Source organism: Tenrec ecaudatus, chromosome 1, assembly GCF_050624435.1.
Source record: "Tenrec ecaudatus isolate mTenEca1 chromosome 1, mTenEca1.hap1, whole genome shotgun sequence".
In the NCBI taxonomy this organism is placed as follows: domain Eukaryota; kingdom Metazoa; phylum Chordata; class Mammalia; order Afrosoricida; family Tenrecidae; genus Tenrec; species Tenrec ecaudatus.
The window spans coordinates 19,256,883-19,272,256 of record NC_134530.1 but is presented as its reverse complement, the minus strand read 5'-3'; the positions used below and the strand labels follow the sequence as shown (position 1 = coordinate 19,272,256).

The window sequence follows — 15,374 nt, the reverse complement described above, 5'->3', positions numbered from 1 at the left end:
CTTGTACTCAAAGATCAACATTAGACCATTGAAAGATGGAGAAGTTATCTGGGCTATCAGAGCTTGGTTCACTGAATTTTAACAGAAGATTTGAGAATGCAAAGGTGGCTGCAAATTTTGTGCCTCAGATTCTGATAGACCAGGAAATAGAGCATTTTTGAAAGAACACCTAGGAAGAAACCCAGACACCCCCCCCCCAAAAAAAAAATCATTACTGGTCATGAGCCGTGGTGCTATTCTTACAATTCCCAAAGCACGTATCAATGAGGAAGTCAACATCATGTGAAATCAAAGATCAAGACAATGTTCATTTGTGATTTGTTTAGGTGAGGGAGATACTGTATTTGGAGTTTGTTCCACCAGGTCAGATCAAACTCTCTATTTAGAGATTCTTAAAAGATTGCACAAGGTGGTGAAGCAAAATAGTTTTGACTCGTGGCAGACAGGGACTGATTTTGGCACAATGACAATGCACCTGGTAACACAAACATAGCAGCGTGCCAGTTTTGGGTATAAAACCAGCATGCCTCTCATGCTCCACCCACCTTACTCAGCTGACCTCACTCCATGCAACTTCTTTTTGTTTCCATGAATAAAGCGGGACATGAAAGGACAGTGATTTGATGGCATAGAAGAAGTAAATAGAACAATGAGGCAGATCCTTTCAGCCATCCAAGTAGATGCATTTGAAAAATGTTCCCAAGAATGGAATCGCAGATTTGACAAATGCATTGTGTGATGAACAGCGCGTTGAAGGTGATAAGGTCGTTTTGTAAAAATTTAAATATATAGCTGTGGGAAAAAATGATGGTTTTGGAGGGTATACCTTCAAATAATCAACCCACCTCCAGATTGCTGTTGATCTCCCTGAGGAATGATCTCATTCTAGTGACTTAGTATTAGCTTCTCATGTCTCTAACTGTATTAGTTTCTGCAGCTGTCAGATCGGGCACTCAGCAGCGGCAGTAACCAAGTCAGCATTCCTGAGTGGAGTTCGGATTGCTGAGCCCATGCCTAACTTCCACTGCTGTGTCTATGGTCACCGTTTCCACAAACCCGTTGTGCAATTTCAGGGGTTATTGGGGAAAGAGAATGACTAATTTTTATAGAATGTGCCTTTCTATGAGCTAGATGATGAAAACCTTTCATTGCAATTGGAACTCTTTACTGAGCATTCACATGAAACATAAATATCTTCACTCTTTTCTTACTCCATTCAGAGAAGTCTAAGCATATACCTCTTTCCCACACCTCCTTGCCAGCAACTTTTTTTTTTTTTTTTTGGTTCCCTGACCGGGAAACGAACCCGGGACGCGGCGGTGAGAGCGCCGAATCCTAACCGCCAGCAACTTTACCATCATGCTTCTTACAAGTCCCTACCATCCTGTCAAATCTCTGGTCACTGCCCACAAACAAGCATACATTTTCATACGTGGCCATCTCTCCTTCAAAGAGAAAAGAACAATGAGTTGAACTGCTGAAAGTTCGGCTCATTGTGAGGATTGCCCTTTACCATTGTAAGTCCCAGATAGGGCCTATAATGCTACTTTCAAGTGAACAAGGTTCTGTAAGCCAAGTATCAGATTTATTCTCCAGTCAACCAATTGTAACGGATTTTTCATGAGGACAATTGTGTATACCGGGAGATGGAACTTAGTCTGACAGAAGGGGAGACCCTAAGACCTTCAGCCACTCCTTCATGCAGCTTGCTTTTACCTGCACATCTTGCTCAAACCTTATATCATATATACAGCTTCTATTTAATTAAGCAATGCTGCTGTGTTTATCAAACGTTATGATTCATTGAGTCAGACAAAAATATTTCATGATGGGGATCTCAGGCCAAATGCTGACTCAGACGCCCTTAGTGAGCAACGGGGTTCTACTGACAAGTTAGAATCAGTTTCTTAAAAGGGTAGTAGTTGTCTGCAGAGGATGGCAGAGGTTCACTACAAAACACGATGTGTCTGCACTGGGATTCACAAATAAGGGCCTCCCAAGACTTCAAAGTGCATGTCAGGTTGCCATTGGTACTTCAGGCTTGATCATAGGACCCAAGTTGCAGAGCCACATGCACAGCAGCCTGAACCTCTTGCAGCACCTTCCTCATTCTGGATGCCAGTCAAAGCTAATACCTTTGGACTCACTTGAAATATAGAGATCTGTTACCTACAAAAGCCAATGAACCCCAGCAGGCATTTTTCCTTCCTTCTAGTTAAGGGAGGGTCCAGATAAAATAACTTATTCTTCAGTTTAGTAGAACTGTGCCTGTCTGTATTTAAACCTTTGTCATGGCCCTTTGCGTCCTGACTACAACTATTTAAAGGAGTAAAAAGCCCCATCTTTCTCCTAAGTTGATGCTGCTATTTTTAAACCGGTGACCTTGCAGTTTGCAGCCCAACAGGTAACCACTGTGCCACAAGGGGTCAGGAAACTATAAAAGATAAGTCAATGATTTACAATGATCACCTTATAAAATAAAATAGAACAGTAGCAGGGGGAAAAAAATCAAAGACCCTCAATGAGATGGATTGATGCATTGGCTTCAAAAACAATGTCCTCCAACAAACCAATTATTTTATGCCAAGTGTTCTTGAAAGTGATGGGAACCTCAATGAAATTTTGAAATCTGTGCTCTTATTTGATGACTAGCGAAGGACTGAGGTTAGTAAACAGGCCAACGATGCAAACCTTGGTAGCAGGGAGGAGATGAGCCAGTCAGGGTGAGTCTAGGCTTCTTCCCCACACCACTATCCTGATCCAATTCTACCATACAAATCTAGCTACACCTTAGCATGTACACTGAGTGGTACAGACAGAAACTGGAAACACAAGGAATCCAGGATGGATGATCTCTTCAGGACCAGTGGTGAGAGTGGTGATACCAGGACGGTGGATGGAAGGTGAGCGAGAAAGGGGGAACCGATTACAAGGATCCACATGTGACCTTCTCCCTGGGGAAAAGGCAACAGAAAAGTGGATGAAGGGAGATGTCAGACAGTGTAAGATAGGACAAATAATAATTTATAAATTATAAAGTGTTCATGAGGGAGGGGAGAGTGGAGAGGTAGGAGCAAAATGAGGAGCTGATGCCAAGGGCTTAAGTGGAGAGCAAATGTTTTGAGAATGATGAGGACAATGAATGTAAAATATGCTTTACACAATGAATTTATGGATGGATTGTGGTAAGAGATGTATGAGCCCACAATAAAATGATTAAAAAAAAAAAAAGATGCAACCCCTGGTGTCGTCCCTTCCAGAGGTAAGAGGAGTGTTGAAAATTGAAAGACTCATGGAAACAATTGTTTCAGTGGACTCAAGGAATATGCAAACATCAGTCATGTCTGGAACTGAACTCCATGTCAGTGTAATGAACCATGTAACATCAAAAGGGCAGCACTTACCCAGGAACAAAACTCAGGGGTTAGGCAAGAAGGAGGAAAGAAAACAGGAAACACAGAGAGGAAGTGGGATAAGTGGTGCCACATCATGGGGTTGCAATGGGTGAGTTAAGCCAAGTATGTGTGAATTATTGTATTTGGACAGGTCTGCACCCATCACCTAATTCACAGTAGGAAGTTGATATGTTATAGAGTTAAAAATAAATATTTCTTTGTATAATCACTTCTGATAAGGAGGCTTTTTGCAGGGAATCAGAAGTCAGTTAACATGATCGTCATGAGAAGAACATTTGAGGAAGAGGTACAGGCAGCGCAAAGTCCCCGAGACAGGAGCATTCCTCGTGCCACCCGACAGCAGCAAAGGTGAATGGTTTAATAAAGCGTCAAAGGGAAGCGGGATTGAGGCAGTTTAAAGTGAACACTGGAGACCATATTATTGTGAGGCTGCAGTAGACTTTATGGTATGGGAACTTTGACTTGGGTTACTACTTTTGTATATACTATTATATCACACCACACAACTCACATCAATCATATGGTATTATACTGAGCAGCAAAGTGGTATAAATGGGTAATGTGCAAATCTGGATAGAGGTGAGAATGATAGGGATCTACGTGTGGGGTTTGTGGGAAAAGTCTTTCCTGTATTTGTCATCTTTCTATAACAACAATAATTATGCAGAAACCATAGTGCAGTAAAATAATATTTTAAGTCAGTTACATGAATAAAAAACGAAACAAAAAAAAACCTTGAAAACGATAAGCTGTGAGCTTCACCCAGAGTTCACTGCCTGCCTTGGATAAGAGAAACCATAGCTTTGACGATCATGTTCTTCATCTCCTAAACCCAAAGCCTGATGCCCATTTTAAAGAAGAGTTAAAACATAAAAAATGAATGCAAAACATCAAGTTTCCTAATGTACTCCATGAATTATTGGATGCATTATAATTCAAAACCTGGCAGATTCATCCCCAACATCTACTCTGTTTTTTCCCCAACATTAGTTGGTGCCTGTGTCCTCCTTCAAAGCTCAGTGTGACCATAAGCTTCTCTGTGAACCTTGACGAAAACTCCCTGGGAAAGAAAGCAATATGATCCATCTCAGAAGGAGTGTAGTACCCTCTTATACAGCATTTACTTATCATGTCTTACACTGTGTAGAATGTAAGGTACTTGTGAGAAGGGGAAATGTCTACTCATTTCTTTGTTTTCAGATTTTAATTTAATGCTAAGTAAGTGCTTTTTGAGAAGCTATATGAACAAAGAGTTGAATTAGGGTAGCAGACACTCCATCAATGGTGTGGAAAGGAGATGCAGTGAATCAAGGAGAGAGCTGTGGACAGAAGGAGACTGCTTGTATGTGAGCCAATGCCAGAGAAGACAGATCAGAGAGAGAAGCCATTTTCATGTATTCAGAATCACTGTCTGGAAACGGGCTATAACAAAATGTTGGGGAACCAGCCCCTCACGCTCTCCCTGCTCCAGTAGGTGCAATTGAACAGTAAATATTTATAAAGATTATAGTAAAGTCTTAGAGAATAATAGAGATAGGAGAGAGAGTAAAACAAAGAAGTCAGACACATTTCATTGTAGCATGCTCATCTCCTGGATGGCCATGATCTCACCAGCTAGGTATGCTCACAGCATGGGCAGAGAGTGCCGGGGAGTTCATCTTTATTTTTGGTCAGGACTCATATATATTTAGGGACATGATTACAGGTAACCACACATGTCACGGGAAGGGGCGGTACAATAAACATAATCATGACAGCAAGGTGATGAACTAGAGGGGTACGCTAATAGGAAGGGGAGGGAATAGGGATATGCATGTGATGAGATGGGCAGACCCTAGACACAATATGGCTGCCTAACCTTGGCCATCCTGCAGTGGGCTTGACTTCCCTGGGCTCTCCTTCAGGGAAAAAATTTACTATCCTTATCAGAAAGAAGTGGGCACCACTTAGGGTGGGACAGACTATACAGTGCTCTAGATGGCTGATCACCTTTAAGGAGAGTAACCTCTGACCTGCTTTCGTTGACCTTAAAGTGTATAGACCTTTGCCATGTGTAGCAAGCAGTTGGGTTTGGTAGATAACTTGGGAGAAATCTGCCTGAATCCCACAACAAAGCAGTACCTTATATCATGAAATTTACCTTTATTTGTTATTCTTGTTAACACATCAACATATACTACCTATGACAAAGGGACCTCACTCTTCACCAATCACACCTCACCTGCAATGCTGCTACAACTCATCCAAAAGTTAGCAGGTAAGAGTCTGAATTCACCAATACTATTCCTTCCTTGTACTGTTGTTTAAGGAACATTCTGATCCCAAATGAAGGGCAGGGTGATGGTAAACTTATGACACCTCTGGACAATCCAATCACATTTTCTCTTCACCTAAAATTAGTCAAGTAGATTTGAGTTGATTAGTGGGAATATGTACAATTCTATGTCTTTAAAGTATAAATTCCCATGTGTGTCCTTAACGCTGTTATTTTGGTCTTATACCTCCTGAGAAATGTATTTCTCTGGAGTTAAGAGAAAAACAAAATATGTCCCTGTGACCCTTGGGAGACAGCTGGCAGCTTCTCTCCCATTGGGCTCCTCCAGAAGAGGAGATGACCCCTATTTCGGTGTGTTTCTAGAATGCAGGGCAACTCACAATGGGTGCTCTAGGATGATGTATTTCCCACTCAGAAGACCTGAAGGACAGAGGTAGACATAATTCACCAGGATGCCAGCATTTCATGAAATACTTCTGATCACATTTAACCCCACACAGCCTCAACACAGTATTTTTACCATGTTAGGATATAGGGGGTCTGCTGGTCAAGGTGTTTATTGATGCGTGATTAATTGTCTCCTGTGCCTCTGTTTAACTTGCAGCTAAAAGCATTGTGAGATAACCCAGTTATTTATGACCCCTTTATGACTCTCTGGAACCCTGTATATCATTGTGCTTGTCTTAGAATATAGTGCTGTTATTATTCAAGTATTTAGACAGTGTCACTAGTTAAGTAATGTTTACATAGCTAAGAGGTTCCAAATGATTTTTTTAATTTAGTGCTTTAATGTTTACTTTGTAATCATTCCCTTGTAAGAAAAGTATAAAAACCAAGCTTTGAATATACTCGGTGCTTCAGTCCATCAGATTGAAGTCCTCCTAATCCCATGCTTTGTGTGTCTCTTTCTTTTCCTTTCATCCGCACGCCTCATTTCCGACCCAGCTTGATGTGGGATAGCTGGTTTTATCTCCCTCATTAGGGTGACCTGGTGGCGTAGTCCTTCTATGTTGGGTTGTGATCTACAAAATTAACAATTCAAAACCACCAGCAACTCATCAGCCTAAAAACTGCTTCTACTCCAAAAATACGCTGCAGTCCTGGAATCCCACAAGAAAGTTCTACATTATTCTGTAAGGTAGCTAAGAGTCAGCAATGACTCATGGCAGTGAGTCTTGAGTTTTGATTTAAATTAATTGACTGTAGACACTTCACATATGTAAAACATCCCTGTCAGTAGGAAATAGGACATTCTGAGTGTCTACACACGTACAAGTCACCATAGATAAAGAGACTAGACCATGCCAACTGATAACATGGACCCGATGGCTTGAGATCCGGAGCAGACTGGAAATCTACACAGAGTTCTTGTCTTCCCTCGGTTATATATACCAATCTAAGTCACTTTCTGAGGACATCCTCAGCGTATGGCAGCTGAGTCATCAAACTTCCCGCCCTCACATCCCTTCCAACCCCAAACATCAGAATTACAGTCATGGGACCCTGCACAACAACAAAAGAGTTATGTAGAAATTCTAAAATATATTTGAAAATTTGAAAAAAATGAAGGTAATAAACTCATAGAGACTAGATATCACAATGTCTATAAGATATTTCATATATAATATTTAAATTTTCTTTCATAATATCATTATATAAAAAATACATCTCATGGGTTTTGACATTATTCAGTTCAGATCAAAACACTGCCAGGTCTTGCACCATGCTTACAGTTGCTCCTGTGTTTGTCAACAAGCGGCCATCTATCAAAGAAGCAACAAGCCCAAGAAAGAAGCACAGCAGCCTGTGTAATCAGGAGGTGTTGACGGGATAAAGTAACAGGCATCAGAAGATGCAAGCCAAACAAACAAATAAACATTGTTGAGAATGAAGAAGATTGCAGCAGAGACCCAAAACGCATCTGTAGACAATGGGACATCCCTCACAGAAGTGTCACAAGGAAGGGATGAGTCAGCAGGGTGAAGCATAGCACTAATAGAACACACCACATTCCTCTGATTCCATGAAGTTCCCTCTCCCCCATTATCATGACCCCCATCCTGCCTTTCACTGTGGGCTAGTCCAGAGCGTGTACACAGGTACAGATAGGACCTCAGGACACAGAATCCAGGTTAGACAAACCTCTCAGGAACAGATATGGGAGTAGGGATACCAAGAGAGTGGGGAGAGATGGGGGAATGACACTGTAGAGGGAGGGAGATAGCTATGGTGTAAGATCTACACATATTGTCATCATGTCGGTGTTGCTGTTGTCGACGCCATGTTCTTATGTGCCACTTTGGTGCTGTCAAAGCTATCTGCATTTTATGCACATATTACTATATCTGCAGGCCCACCTAGATAAGATAGGCTGAACAAACAATGTGAGAAGAAAATAACGGGATGAACGGTCCTGGAGGGACATGAGAGTGTGGGAGCTAGTGGAGGGGAGGAGGTGTTGGCTAACCCAGGGACAAGGGAACAACGAATGGTTTAAAACCAGTGAAGGTAGGAAGTGACGAAGGGCAAGGTAACTGAGAGGAATTACCGAAACCAGAATGAAGGCTGAGCATGATAGAGGGACAGGAGGAAAGCGTAAGGAAATAGAGGAAAGGAGTAGGAAGCAAAGGGCATACATAGAAGCCTAAATACAGACATGTACATATGTAAATATATTTATGATTATGGGGGAAATTAACCTATGTGCACGTATTTGTAGGTTCAGTAGTAGGGTAGCAGGTGGACTTTGAGCCTCCTCACGCACACTCCCTCAATAGAATACCACCTTGTTCAGGTAACGGTCATTCCATGATACCCACCTTCCCGACATGATCATTGAAGACACATGTGTGCATAAGCAAACGTGGGGAAGAAAGCTGATGATGCCCGGATGTCAAAAAGATATAGCGTCTGGGGTCTTAAAGGCTTTAAGGCAAACAAGCGGCCATCTAGCTCAGAAGCAACAAAGCCCACAGAGAAGAAGCACACAAGCCTAGGTGAACACAAGGTGTTGAAGGGATCAGGTAGCAGACACCAAGGAACAAAATCCATCATTGTGTGATTGCCTTGCTCACATCAACGCTGAAGATGAATATGTCTATAAGCAAGTGTGGTGAAGAAGGCTGATGGTGCCCGGCTATTGAGAGATATAGCATCTGGGGACTTAAAGGCTTGAAAGTAAACAAGCTGCCATGTAGCCCAGAAGCAACAAAGCCCACATGGAAGCAGCACACCAACATGTGTGATCATGAAGGGGCGAGGGGACCAGGTTTAAAACAACAAAGGTGGGGAGAAAAAAACCATATCATCTTAAATGAAGGAAGTGTGTAATGGGGACCCAGTGACCATCTGTAGACAAGTGGACATCCCTAGCAGAAGGGTAGTGGGGAGGAGGTGGGTCACTCAGGGTTCAGTGTAGCAACAATGAAACTCACAACATTCCTCTAGTTCTTAAATGCTTCCTTCCCCCTCCCCCCCACCCCCCACAATGATCATGATCCCAATTCTACCTTGCAAACTTGGTTAGATCAGAGAATGCACAGCAGTACAATTGGGATATGGAAACACAGGGAATCTAGGACAGGTGAAGCCATCAGGACCAACGGTGAGAGTGGTGATACCAGGAGGGAAGGCAGTGTACAAAGGGGGAACCTATCTCGGGGATCTACATATAACCTCCTCTCTGGGGGATGGGCAAGAAGAAAGTGGGTGAAGGGAGACGCCAGGCAGTGTAAGATAAGATAAAATAATAATTATTAAGGGTTCATGAGGGAGGGGGGAAGGGGGAGGTAAGAGGAGGGGAAAAAAGGAAAATGAGCTGATTCTAGGGACCTAAGTGTAAGGCCAATTTTGAGAATGATGAGGGCAATGGATGTATAAGGGTGCTTTACTCAATTGATCTATGCATGGATTGTGATAAGAGTTGTATGAGTACCAATAAAATGATTTATAAAAAAGATATAAACATAATAATTTATAATTTATCAAGGGGTCCCAAGGGTCGGAGGGGTGAGGAAAAATAAAAAGAAGAGCTGATATCAAGGGCTCAACTAATAAGAAAATGAGAATAGAAATACCAAGGGAGTTAGGGGAAGGTGGAGAGAGAAAGGAGGACCCCCCCCCTACCTAGGGGGATGGCAAGGGCAGGGAAACATAAATTAACAAGGGTTTATGAAGGAAGGGGGGGGGGAATAAGGAGCTGATATTAAGGGCTCAAGTAGAAAGAAAATATTTTGAAAATGATGTTGGCAACATATGTACAGATATGCATGACACAATTGAGGGATGCATGTATTCTGATAAGAGGTGCAAGCGTCCCCAATAAAATGATTTGAAGATCTTTAAAAAATCTTTTAAAAAGTAAGTTATTATGCAGACATTAAAATTATGGAGAAAACTTTCCTGCCACCATATTCTCTACAGTAGAGATAGATGGTGGCATGAACACATGATACATTCTGGATAATATCATAGGCCAACAATCAGAAGAAATGAGTAATGCATTAATTGGTGTGCCAACATTTTCCAAGGATGGCTATCTAAAAATCAGTTAAAAGTAAAAGTTCCAATTTGTTTTGATGGAGTAGTACTTTTAAAATGTTGACGAAACTACCATTTGTCAAGTTTGGCTGTTATATCAATGAAGCGTGCTCGGTTACCTAGAATAATAGAAAAATCTTTCTCTCCTTTACTCAAAAATACCCTCGGAAGTTTTAGAGAAACATGGACACTTGTTTAAAGGTCTAGGAGTCTTAAAGTTTACCACGAATACAGTTATGTATACTGGTGTCTTTACCATTGTTACAAATATATCTATAATTGTGGAAGATACTTTTTAAACTTCCAACCAACCAGTCCTCCTCTCATCTCTCACCTTTTGCCTCTCTCATCTGTAGTCTCTGTGGATCCACATCGACAGGTAACAATGGAATGTTTCCATGTCAGCCCTTCTTTTCATTGCTGCATTTCCCATACTTCCACTCAGCAAGTGAATCCAGGTGATTACTATCATGAACACACCAAGCTTAGACCCCATTTAACTTTCATTCCTAGAAAAGGGTTTCTCTGGTGGGCAAATACTTTCCTTCTTTGAGGACACATACAGGGACAGGAAAGGAGTAAATTTATGAAAAGCTCTTAGACATAAGGAAACACCTTGAGGAAAGGAGTCCCTGAGCCTGGGGGATCAGAACCATCATCTTAGACAAACCAAGGTCAACTGGCAGAGCAGAGTTAGCAAGGACAATGCTCTCTGATCAATTTGTACTTAGCAGCTGGAATCTAAATTGCTCATGAGCAGCATGTCATGTGCAAATATTTGTCTCTTTCCCTCCAGAGAAAATAAAAATGATGAAACCTGAAACACACATGGAAACAGACCAGAGGACCAAGGGACCATGAAAATATTAGTCTCCATTTTCTTGAGAGCAGGATGGTTTCCTGATACCAACCCGAACTCCTCTGAATATGCCCACCCTAGAAGGTACTAACATACATTATACATTATGTAAATTATTATAGAAATGGGAGAAGAATGTGAAACAGAACTCAAAATTATAAGACTTATTGGTTGGATAGAGACTGGTGATACCACCAAGATTACAGCCCTTAGTGACCCATAAGAACTGGAATTAAACTCCCCCCATATTAGAAAAACTAACATCTTAAGATCCTAAAGTAAGAAGGGCTCACAGAGAAGGAGGAATGGAAATGGAACACAGGAGGAAATGGCATAAGTGACGACGGGTATATTAAGAGGTTAGCAATGGATGAGAGGAAATAAACTGTGACGATCCACACTGCAAGACTTGACGTAAGCACAAGGAATGATTTTCACAATCTTTTAAATGGCTAATTTTATATTAGACATTTTATCACAGTGTTATTTGTCCTTAAAAGAGAAGTATCTAAGAATATGTGACAGAGTTGGACTTGATCCTCAAGGTGAAGTGTTCAAAACCACCAGCTGCTCCACAGGAGAAAGATGGGACTTTCGACTCCTGTAGAAAATTCCATGTTTGAGAACCTATACAGGCAATTTAAGCCTGTCCTATAGAGCTGCTGAGCTGGTATTGCCTCCATAGAAGTCAGTTTTTCTTTTTTTTTGCTGGATTTTTTTTGTATTATCAAATATTCACTTTATACTCAACAAAGCATCCATTCTAAAGAAATCATGAACTAACTGTATATATTTGAATGGAAACATGAAAATGAGGCGGATCGCAGAGCCATGACCCAAAGTCAATCTGTAGACAAATGGACAACAAATTACAGTAGAGTCACAAGGAAGCGACAATCCAGTCAGAGTGCAGTATTGCACAGATGAAATGTACAACTTTCTTCTAGTTCTTTAATGATTCCCCACCGCCACTATCAGGACCTCAATTCAACTTACAAATCCAGCTAGGCCAGAGCATGTACCCTGGTACAGATAAGAACTCAAAACACAGTGAATTCAGGACAGATAAACCCCTCAGGATCAATAATGAGTATAGCGATACCAGGAGGGTAGCACAAGATGGGGGAAAATAAGGAGAACCGACCACAATGATCTACGTATAACCCCCATGTGGGGGAACAGACAACAGACAAATAAATTAAGGGAGACAGCGTTTGGTGTAAGACATTCAAAAGAGATTATAAATGATCAAGATTACAGTAGGGAGGGTGGGCCAGGGAGGGGGGACATGAGCTGACAACAAGGGCTCAAGTAGAAATATATGTTTTGAAAATGATGATGGTAACATGTGTATAAATGTGCTAGACGCAATTGATGCACGTATGGATTGTGATAAAATCTGTAAGACTGCCAATAAAATGATTTTTTAAAAGCATGTGATAAGAGTTGCTGCGTGGATTGTGTTAAGAGTTGTATGAGCCCCCAGTAAAATGATTTAAGAAAATAACATGATGGGTCAGTATAAGACTTGAAAAAAAATAACAATTTATAAATTGAAACTAATGATCTTGAACTAGCTATTACAACAGAAATTCCTACTATATGGATGGATAAGATTAATCATGGATAGGTAGTCAATAACTTCAGTCTTCTTGATTGTACCATCTTTCTGATGATAGAGGAGATACGAACATGCTTAGCTGGTCTGCTTTTCAGTGTGGCTCTGGAAGCCGTTTTCAATGTTTGAACATTCCAACAGTGCTTTGAATAATTTAATAAAAACAGGTTTACAAATTTCATGCTCAAATGTTCAACAGGACTGCAGTATAAAGAAAATAACCCCGGTGGGTTGGAGGTTTAAGACAGATGTAATCACAAGAAGAAAGTTTCCCAAATTAAGAATCATAGAAATTCTGCGCCTTTTTTTAATTACGCAGGATAATAATGAACACTGGTCCCTGGGATAATTGTATGCAATTCCTCTATGGAGAGTGATGAAAAATCAATTTCTTATGTATACCTGAAGCAAGTGAAAACATTGCACGTTGAAGGGAACATTTGGTTAAAGTAAATACACTTTTAAGAAAATGCATTGGAAATATTTTCATATTATGGCTTCAATTTTTCATATTCTGTCCTAAACATTAAGGATATTGAATGATGTACATAAGCACAGGCACATGTAGAACTGAGGAAAGTATAATACCGATTTACGTTATTTTGAATTTTGTTTTTCAAAAGGGGCTCTCTACACTTAAGGATACCTTTCTGTTATATAGGATAGTCTTCGCGGAACAGGTTTCGTAGGGCTTGCTTTATGTCTTTATTTCTCAGACTGTAGATAAAAGGGTTCAGCATGGGTGTGACTACAGTGTACATCACTGAGGCGATTGCAGTGGCCCTGGAGTTTTCAATAGCAGCAGAACTAAGATAAACCCCTAAAACTGTACCATAGAACAAGGAGATCACAGAGAGGTGAGACCCACAAGTGGAAAAGGCTTTATATTTGCCCCCAGCTGATGAAATTTTCAAAATGGAGGACACAATCTTCATGTAAGAGAAAAAGATCCCAGTGAGTGGAATAACACACAGAAGTCCATTTGCTAAATACATGACTAAGTCATTGAGGAAGGTGTCAGAACAAGCAAGATGGATTACCTGATTAAATTCACAGAAAAAATGGGAGATTTCCAATTCTGTACAAAAAGACAGTCGCAAAACCAATAAACCATTTAACAGAGACTGCAGAAATGACAATACCCAGGAGGCCAGAAGCAGGAGGCCACAGAATCTTGGGTTCATGATGACCGTATAGTGCAGTGGGTGACAGATGGCCATAAACCGGTCATAGGCCATCACTGTCAATAGGAAGTTGTCTAAGCCCCCAAAAAGCATGAAAAAATACATCTGGGTGATGCAGTCTTCATATGTAATTACTTTGGTCTGCATCTGGATGTTCATCAGCATCTTTGGGACAGTGGTGGAGGTGAAACAGATATCAACAAAGGAGAGGTTGGAGAGGAAGAAGTACATGGGTGTGTGGAGGTGGGAGTCTGTGGTGATGGCCAGGATGATGAGCAGGTTCCCAGTGAAGGTGACCAGGTACATGGAGAGGAACAGTGCAAAGAGTAGGGGCTGCAGCTCTGCCTCTTCAGAAAGTCCCAGAAGGATGAATTCTGAAACATGAGTGTGGTTTTCTGGTTCCATGCAGCTGATGAAACTACTGGGAAAGAGACAAGGGCATTGCAAATTCTGCCATAAGCTGTTAACAACAGTTTAAGGGATATAATGTCATTTCTATTTAAAACAATCAATTAATTAATCCCTATTCTTATCTGTATATCTCGTGTTCTTGAATTTCATGTGCTCAATATTCTCTTTTATGCTCAAACTGTCTAGTTGTCCTTTTTTCTAATGTCATCTTTTCCCTAAAACTTTATATTTTTCTACAAATTCCTTAGGATTTTGATTGTTCATTTGACAAATGTGTTTGACCAAATATTTTATGCCAAATATTCTTGAAAGTTGTGGGAACCTCGGTGAAAAAAATAAAAATTCTTACTCTTATCAGATCTGAACAGTATAAGATGCAAGGATTGCGCTCCTCCTTACAGAAGTTGGAAGAGTGATGGAAATGCAAAAACAATTGATGCAATGTAGTCATGGAGCATGCAAACAACAGTCATGTCTGGAACAAAACTCTCATCCAAGTAGCACAAATCAACTATGTAAGTTCAACAGGGCAGCATTTTCCCAGGAACAGAATTCAGATGGTTATGGAGGAAGGAGGAATGGAAGCAGGAAACACAAGAGGTCAGAGGGATGATCTACAGTACATCGGGGAATTGCAGTTGATGAATTATATCAGAATGTGTATAATTTCTCGAATATTGGCTCAAATTTGTAAATCATTTAATTTACAGAAAGACATAGCAAGTTATATAGTAAAAAGAAATGCTTCTTAGAATAATCACTTGTGATACAGAGGCTTACAGCAGAAACCTGAATGTAGTTAGGATACTAGTCACGAGAAGAACATGTTGTACAGAGACAGCGCCTGTGCTCCCCCCGACACAGGACTATTCCTCACCCTCTGACACCACGGTGGATGGTGTACCTGCTGTGCAAAAAAGGAATCTGGACTGAAGTTGTAGTTAAAAGTGATGGGAATATGAGATCAGATTGCTGTGAGGTTTTAGAAGACTACATGATAAAGAGCTTAAATGTCATTTATAATTTTATATGTATTATTATAACACACCACGTTATATCATATCATAATGTA

The 15,374-nt window shown here is 40.7% G+C and overlaps 1 protein-coding gene across 1 annotated transcript; it reads right to left on the bottom strand.

The window, feature by feature from the left end:
• Window positions 1-13,360: 13,360 nt before the first annotated feature.
• On the bottom strand, window positions 13,361-14,353 carry LOC142449795 (olfactory receptor 7A17-like). Its single transcript, XM_075551045.1, has one exon. It carries the CDS (start codon window positions 14,294-14,296, stop codon window positions 13,361-13,363), a length of 936 nt encoding a protein of 311 aa, XP_075407160.1. The 5' UTR covers window positions 14,297-14,353.
• Between the last annotated feature and the right edge of the window lie 1,021 nt (window positions 14,354-15,374).

Coding starts and splice junctions, on each gene's coding strand:
- LOC142449795 (XM_075551045.1), bottom strand. CDS start 14,296: ATGGAACCAGAAAACCACACTCATGTTTCAGAATTCATCCTTCTGGGA.